Below are 9,038 nucleotides of genomic sequence, written 5' to 3' on the forward strand. Positions count from 1 at the left end.
CCTATAGTTTGGAGTCTAGAATGCCACAAAATACTCCAAATGTAGCCTGGCTAAAGCCTTATGCAGCTGCCATGTGTCTTACCAACTTTTACACTTAATGCTCCAGGTGATGAAGGTAAGCATTCTATATGCCTTCTTTAACACATTATCTATTTGTGTGCCATTTTCAGGGAGCAATGGAGTTGCACAACAAGATCCCTCAGTATATCAATGCTCCTAAGAGTCCTCCATTTATTCTATCCTTCCTTATTGCATTTTACCTCACACTTGTCCAGCTTAAATGCAATCTTCCATTTTCCCACTCAATATCCCAATGTATCCTTTAATAACCTTCCTCACTGTCCACAACACTGCCAATTTTCATTATCATAGAATCATAGAATCCTTACAGTGTGGAAGCAGGCCATTCAGCCCATTGAGTCCACACCTACCCACCGAAGACCATCCCACCCAGATCCATCCCTCCGCCCTATCCCTGTGACCCTGCATGTTGTCTGTAAACTTACTAATCAGACCACTTAAATTTTCATCCAAATCATATTACAAACAACATAATTCTCAGTACTGATCATTATGAAATGTCACTGAACTTGAGTCAGAGAAACACCTCTCCATAACTACCCTTTGTCTTCTATGACCAAGATAATTGTGTGTGCAATCTGACTTAATCTTCTGGACCAGTCTACCATGAGGGACTTTTTCAAATGCCTTAGTAATGTCCATGTTGTCAAAATCTATTGCCCTACCCCATCAATCATCTTCATCACTTCCTCAAAAAAACTCAATCAAGTTGTGAGACAAGATCTTCCCCACAAAAAGTCATGCTGACCAAAAGTCCATTCTTTGCTAAGTGCAAGTAAATCCTGTGAATAAAGGTCTTCTGCAATAATTTACCCTCTCACTGATGTAAGGCTCACTGGCCTATAGTTTCCTGGATTATCCCTGTCAGTCCTCTTAAAGCAACAACAATCTCCAATCTTCTGGGACTCTGCCTGTGGCTAAAGAGGACACAAAGGTCTCTTTCAAAGCCCCAGAAATCCAATCTTGCCTCCCTCATTATCCTGGAATAGATCCCATCAGACTCTAGGAACTTATCACCTGAATGTTTTTCAAGAGGACCCAACGCCTCTTCTTTCTTAATACTGACATGTCCCGGAATATCAACATATCTCTCCTTAATCATATAGTCATCAATGTCCTTCTCCTTAGTGAATACCGATGCGAAGTACTTATTAAGGACCTCACCCACTTCTTCTGGCTTCACACATACATTCCCTACTTTACCCTTGAGTGGATCTATCCTTAACTAGTTACTATTTTATCTTTATTATGTATAAAATACCTTGGGATTCTCCTTAATCCTACTTGCCAAGAACATTTCTTGGCCCCTTCTAGCCCTCTTAATTTCTTATTTAAATTCTTTTCTACTTCATTTATATTCCTCAAAGGTCTTGTTGCATTTCACTTTCCTTAACCTTATATTTGCTTCCTTTACCTTCTTGACTAAACTTTCAATACCTTTAGTTATCCAAGTTTCCCAAATCTTGCCATCCTTATCATTCATTCTAACAGAAACATACTGGTCATGAACACTAATCATCTGGCCTTTAAAGGATTCCTACATGTCAAGTGTCTGCAAACTCTAAAATTGTCCCCTCTTCACCAACGTCCAGATCATAAATATTTTACAGGAAATTTATTGATCCCAATACTGACCATTCAGAAATTTCACTTTAAACCTTGCTCCAGCCTAAAATATATCCATTGACAACTGGTGTCTGAAGATTCAAAGGTGTGCAAGTGCTCATGAGGAGCTAAGAGGTTGTGCTAGTGCTGCTAATGCAGCAACTGTTTGGGATTTTCTTTCAGGATGACATGCACGCGAAGGATATATACACAAGCATAGTCCACACATATTAAATTTGCATTCTTCCTAAATTAGAATCTATTATTTTCATCTCTTCTGAAGGTTATGAAAACTGTATCCTCTTTTATCAACCACCTCACCCAATGATTCGCGGACAACATTGGACCAAGTCGGCTTCCCTTAATCCTTTGCTGCACAAAATTCACCAAGTAGAAGAATTCTGCCAAGGTTTCCACTTTCTCTATCTCTGCTAACTTCAAGACTTAATTTAGACTGAATCCTTAATATATTACAGTGTCTAGAAATTTCACTATGCAATTGATCTTATTCTCTCCAGGCTCTTCAAACTCAAGCCTGGAGTATGCTGCAAAGCGTTTTAAAAGCTAGCTGTGCAAAATTCTGGAAGGCCAAGTCATCAGCTACCAGTGTGATCTTGGGACCATTCACTAAAGGTCTTGTGGCTCCTGTGCTGGGATTACAAATTCAACTTCTATAATTAAGATTTAAATAGCATTGTACTAACTGAAGTTGCGATTGCAATTTTGAATGATAGCAACCAAATGAAAAATAACTGATGTAAGTACCTGTCAATTAAATGTTCAGATCATTATTTTCTCATTCATAGAATGAATGGATATAATCAGACACAAACATGATTTTAAAAGGAATTTCTTCTTCTTGGAAATTAACTTTAATTAATTTTATCTACTAGTTTCATGGAAGAAATACAATAATTAGTATGAAGATCAATAAATAGTTTCAGAGACGAATATTTAAAACTGGCTCTGTCTATTTAATCCTATTGTAACAAACTTGAATTTTAATTTGAATGTATTCTATATAGAACAAATAAATAAAACTTAATCTTGTCTTAATTTCACCTAAAAGTAAAGAAAAAGTTTTAAAAAGCAACCCAACATTGTAGTTTGTATTGTAGAGAAACCTGTGCCAATAATGGACAGAAAATAAATGTTTAAATAAAGCCACCATTTAAAGGGGTGTATTTCCACCTAATCTGTGATGCTAGTTTTTTTCTATATTATTTGAACGTACCTGCTTTTTGTTTCTTATTCCTTCATGACATGTGGACATTGCTACTGGGTCATTCTAATTGCCCTGAAGAAGATGGTGAACTGCTGCCATCTTTAACATAATGTAGACTTTTGAAATTTTTTTGCTTTTTTTTATTTACAATTGAGTTAAAATAAGATTTATATTGGTTAGGGCTAAATGAAATCTTTACTTAGTCTCACATTTAGTATCAGATATATTGGCCTTTTTGCTGCCAATGGCAAAGGGACTATACTCACCACTGACCTTGAAAAAGGAGTTGCCCTCATAATTTTGTAGGGCCTAGATTTTTTATTTTGTCCTACTTCAAAGTGACTTTCAATCTCATACCACCTATATTCTGCAGTAATCATGAACAATGACGTCATCAAATAGGCTAAGTGGCTAAGCAGCCAATCAGGTTGAAGAATTCTCATAGCCATCAAGCCAAAAAGTAAAAAGCATGGATTAGAATTCATTTCTTATTGATTTTACAAAATTTTAAATAATTAGAAGATAGACTATTAGAAAATCATATTTTGACAACTTCAAAATCACATGACATTTGTCACAGAATGGACAGAACAATATACCATTTGTATAAAATTTGCTTTACAGAACCATGATATTCAATATTAACTTGTTTCAGTATGCTGCTAAAACTCATTCAACAAAGCACAACATTTTCAATTATTCTTACAGTGAGAAAAGCATGTACCTAGTTTAGGTTCACATTAATTTAGATCGAAAAGACAGCAGCATATCCTGTAGAAATGTTGGGTCTCACTAATAGCAATTTACAAAATTCCATCTTTAATTGCATATGTGCAGACACTACAATGTATTGTCAATTTTACAGAGTATAATGACAAGCACTAATACTATTACCTTCACTAGTTTGAAAATTCTAGACCAATAAGGAGAAATGGTTAATTTAGCATTAAAATGCTCTTGATTGATACATTCATTAAGTAGCTACATTATTTTAATATGTTTTATTGTTAATTGCAGTGGGAACGCTGGTATATGAAACTTACCACCAAAATAATATTAGAGGGGAATGTTTTCTGGGTCTGTTCCTGGGCACACCTGAGCAGATATTAGTAAATTGAATAGCTTTGAACCCTTAGCATAAATGATATTTTCTCCTACTTAAAATTAATTTCTAATATTATGACAATTACACTGTGCAAATTTTATAATAGCCAAACGCTCCCAAATCTTTTCATATTACGTTAGCTTCTGAGTGAGTCAAATTTTGACTATCCAATGATGCTGTTCAAATTGTTTACATATAAAAATATATAGCAGCTATAGAAAATCCATAGTAAGAGTTACACTTCTCAGGATTAGGAAAAATACTTAAACTAGCATGGTGAAATTTGTAGAAAACCTTTACCTCCAAATCCGGGTCTCATTGCAAAATCGTGGTCCTCTATTCTAAGGAGTTGTTCAGATTTTGTCAGGTGTGTTTTGGTTAAATCAGATCTTTTACTTTCTGGTCTACTGAAGCAAAACATAAAATTTCTTCAAAATCGTAATAGAAAAGCATAGATGCAACACTGCTTTTAAAAAATTCAGAGGGTGGTATTGGCAAGAGATTGGTTAAATCAAACAGTACTTAATATAATGTGCTAAAACACAACACAAAGGAAATAGGGAGCCAAAACTACACAGGTGTGCTGATGAGCTCTTGAATGGATCTCACCAGGTTGGAGGATGGACCCTTTATAATTATCATTCAGTGTTACTATGGTTTCCTCTCAAATTCTATACACCAACTTTCACCCAGAGTGCTTCAGACAGTATCAGTGAAGATGTGTGACAACGTAAATCACATCGAATGAGGGACCAAATAGGGTGGCATTAACAAGTTGCCAATGAAGAAACATGAGACACAGCCACAAGTAACTGTCAGGTGCAGTGATCTATCCCAGTCTCATTAGTCTTATTGCCAAGGAACAGGCAAGTTCACCTTAGCTCTCAGACTGCACCTAAGAACATGATGTGGGGTGCCTGTGTTGGATTGAGGTGGACAAAGTCAGAAGTCACAACACCAGATTATAGTCCAACAGGATTGTTTGAAGTCACACAAGTCTTAACAGCACAGCTCCTTCATCAGGTACAGCTACATCTGACAAAGGGGCTGTTCTCTGAAAGCTTGTGTGATTTAAAATAAACCTGTTGGATTATAAACCTGCTGTTGAGTGACTTCTGAATTTGTGCACTTAAAAGCAGTATTTGAATAAGAGAAATAATTACATCTTAAAATAAGGTGTGGAAAGAAGAGTGTTGACTTTAGAGTAGATTAGGTTCCCTACAGTGTGGAAACAAGCCCTTCGGCACAACCCTCTATCCTTATTAGTCCACACCAACCCTCCGAAGAGTAACCACCCCCCTCTGACTAATGCTCCTAACAACTATGGACAATTTAGCATGGCCAATTCACCTGACCTCCACATCTTTGGAATGTGGGGGGAAACCGAAGTACTCGGAGGAAACCCACGCAGACACGGGGAGAACGTGCAACCTCCACACAGACAGTCTCCCAAGGCTGGAATCCAATTTGGGTCCCTGGCGCTGTGAGGCAGCAGTGCTAACCTCTTTTGCAAATGTTGACTTTTGAATTTCTCACATTAAAAGGAAATCTACACTTATTTTGCATCAGTTATTCATGGACTTGAGCTTTCCTCTCAACAACAAACAGAAGGCACTAGATATTTTAAATACGATCACTTGTCCACAGACTTTCTATGCAGTTTTCTACTAGAGGTTTTTATAACTAGAACATTATTTGAATGCAGCACTCTCTGTAGGGTATCTGGATCGTGTGTGAAATAAGGCAAGCAACCTTGTATCTCCTCATCAGATTGAAGAATCGTAAATGTGGAATGCAGATATTGAACCAGGAAGTGTCAGAACATTTCATTCAACGTCAAATCAGTGACCAAATGTAAAATAAGGATAGAGGAAGATGGAACTAAGAGAGACAAAATAGACATAAAGAAAATGTAAATATTATAAAATCACTTATGCCTTTTAAATGTCCAATAAATAAAATCTGAAGGAATTTGACTCCAATTATGAAAAATAATTTGCACCGCAAGGAGATTTCTTGGCAGAAATTAAGACTTACCATAGGAATAAATATTCGGTTGTGCTTGAATTAAAAAGCTACATATTTTTCTGGTTGGTGTATATCAACTAAGTACAGCAACGTCACACTATTCCATGTATTCTGATACTGAGTCCCTTGAATAGAAAGAGGTTTCTGGTTGAGCAGGGCATCTCAATAGGAATTTCCTGATGTTCATATTTATAAGACCATAAGATCATAGAAAATAGGAACAGGAGTAGGCCATTCAGGCCCTCAAGCCGGCTCCAGCATTATAGGATCATGACCAATCTAACGTTCCTCAAGCCCACTTTCCTACCCTTTCCCCATAACTCTTGATTCCCCTATTAATCAAGAATTTATCTATCTTAGCCTTAAATATACGCAAGGACTCTGCTCAGACAGCTTTCTGTGGCAAGGAGTTCCAAAGATTTACAACTCTATGAGAGAAGACATTCCTCCTTATCTCAGTCTGAAATTGTGTCCCTTAATTCTGAGATTATACCCTCTGGTCCTAGATTCTCCCATGAGGAAAAACATCCTCTCAGTATTTACTCTGTCAAGCCCCTTTTAAATCTTAAATGTTTCAATGAGATCACGTATCATTCTTCTAAAATCCAATAAGTACAGCCCCAACCTGTTTAATCTTTGTGCATAAGACAATCCCTCCACAACAGGGATCATCCTGGTGAACCTTCTCTCAACTACCTCCAATGAAATAATTTTTCAGTGGGATTGTTATGGCAATCTCTAGTTCAGACATTAGCTGTATAATTGCCATAATACAGTTTTCATTCGAGGTGGGCATGAGGCAGATGGGAATAAAAATTGCTAAAATGGATTCTGCACTACAAAAGTGAGCAGACCTGAATAAGTAGACCAAAACTGCTCACAGACTGCAGATGTGGTCTCACCAGCACTTTGTACAATTGCAGTAAGGCTTCTCTACTCTTATACTCCAACCCCTTGAAATAAGGGCCCACATTCTATTCACCTTCAATCACCTGCTGCAACTGTGTGCTAGTTTTCTGTGTTTCACACGCAAGTACCTCCAGTCACTTCATGTTGCAGTTTTCTGTTTTTCTCCATATCAATCCACCAAGATGAATTATAATGAATTTGTTCTGCTTTCTAAAATGAACAACTTCACATTTTCCCATATTATGCTTCATTTGCCAACATTTTGCCACTTTACTTAACTTTTCAATAACTCTGTGTAACCTGTTTGCATCCCTCTCTCAACCTACCCTTCCACCTATTTTTGTGTCATCTGCAAATTTGGCTACAGCAGATGCAATTGCTGGAAGTTGTCATCTGATTTGCACTTTAACAATGGTGCTGGTTGTAAGACTGATCATTAACCCACTGCAAAATACAATTCCTGAAACCTGAAGTAGGCCTACAAAAGGCACAGGTAGATAAGCAGGAGGCCGGAAGAACACAGCAAGCCAGGCAGCCTCAGGAGGTGGAGAAGTCGATGTTTCAGGTGTACCTCCTGCAGCTTGTCTACCAGCATCTGCAGTTTATTTGTCTCCAAAAAAAGCAGAAGCACAGAGATGTTCTATAATGGGTATTTGTTTGATCAAGTTGAATTTTAATATAGGTAGGATTTGTAACATTGGACCAAGAGGAGTAGAAAACGATGCAATGGCCAATTCTATCAAAAGCTGCAGCTACTGCTAGGAGGATGAAGTGAGATAACATGCTGCGTCACACAATATTGATGCAACTGACTGAAATAGCTGCTGTGGATGGGATGAAATTGAATTGGCATCATTCAGAATTAGTCATTGGAATGCTCTGTGCAGAATTAGATAAAGAAACACGCATTGAAAAACCATAGAGAGAAAGAATATAAATGAAATGCTAGTTCAAGGTGTTGAAAAGAATTATAATACGTGAAAACGAGTAAAAAAAAAATCAGGTGGCTTTGTTAACCATTAAGACTCCCCCTATAGTGAGTCCAATACCTACTCTCAAATGATATTTTAAGTTAATTCACTTCAGTGGGATTGTTATGGCAATCTCTAGTTCAGACGTTAGCTGTATAATTGCCATAATACAGTTTTCATTCGAGGTGGGCATGAGGCAGATGGGAATAAAAATTGCTAAAATGGATTCTGCACTACAAAAGTGAGCAGACCTGAATTGTAGGTCACAGCTAAAAATGACAAATCTTCTTGATGCCTGGATGCAAGAGAGAAGCGGAGATGGAAAATGTAAACAACAAAACTATTTTTCTTATGCAATCTAAATATGTTCATTTTGACCAATTTATTGTTCAGATTGCCACAACACAGCTTACCTTTTCTGCTTGATATCCTGAGATCTGGGCTGCTGGTGGTGTTTTTTGATATGACTGGTACTGCCCCTCTCCATTGCAACCGGAAACAAGGTGAATATCAGCAGCCCCCAGAAGAACAGCATGGCTTTAATTCACAGTTTTCTTATACATGGAGTCAGTCAAGATAACTCAAGGCGTCATGTCATTTTAAAGAGTCCACCTAAGACACCAACAAGCAAAGTATCAGCTTCTCTCAACGTGCCACACATTTCACCAGCTCACTTTCTTTTTGTCTCTTGATTCTGGAATCCAGTTTTATTTTGACGGAAAAGATATCCTTAAAACTTGAAATATATTGAATTACAGTCAGGTCTAAAACCCATTGATGCCTGACTGGAATGGGCCCAGTTTTATTATTTATTTTCGATGTTTGAAGGCGGGTGTCACATTCAAACCAAGCGGCTCCAGAACTGGAAAATAACAAATACATGCAAGATGCACTTCCGAGAATTAGGAATAAGGAGTGACGTCAATCATTTTAATCCTCTTTATAACTACCCAGACCAGAGGCCCAAAATAGTCCAGTAACATTAAAATCTGATGAAAGCTCAACCAGTTTTTCCCACTCTATTGGAAACCACAGGACACAAAATGTTTTCACTCAAAGCTGAAAGGGGGAGGGGAGAGATAAATACATGGCAACGAACTGCTAATGTGACATC

General features: G+C 37.4%; 1 protein-coding gene across 3 annotated transcripts in view; it reads right to left on the minus strand.

Moving 5' to 3' along the window:
- LOC140486233 (gamma-aminobutyric acid receptor subunit rho-3-like) overlaps positions 1 to 8,774 on the minus strand; it is a 30,468-nt gene extending 21,694 nt beyond the window's left edge. For 2 of the 3 annotated variants that reach the window (XM_072585101.1, XM_072585099.1), the window contains exons 1-2: positions 8,338 to 8,774; positions 4,317 to 4,423 (exon numbers count right to left, since the gene is read on the minus strand). In XM_072585101.1, coding sequence (XP_072441202.1) covers positions 4,317 to 4,423; positions 8,338 to 8,459 — 229 coding nt within the window. In that variant the 5' untranslated portion in view covers positions 8,460 to 8,774. The remainder of the gene's footprint in view (positions 1 to 4,316; positions 4,424 to 8,337) is intronic. The other variant, XM_072585100.1, reaches the window with a different exon arrangement.
- Positions 8,775 to 9,038: the final 264 nt, after the last annotated feature.

The sequence above is a fragment of the Chiloscyllium punctatum genome, chromosome 15 (assembly GCF_047496795.1).
Source record: "Chiloscyllium punctatum isolate Juve2018m chromosome 15, sChiPun1.3, whole genome shotgun sequence".
Taxonomy (NCBI): domain Eukaryota; kingdom Metazoa; phylum Chordata; class Chondrichthyes; order Orectolobiformes; family Hemiscylliidae; genus Chiloscyllium; species Chiloscyllium punctatum.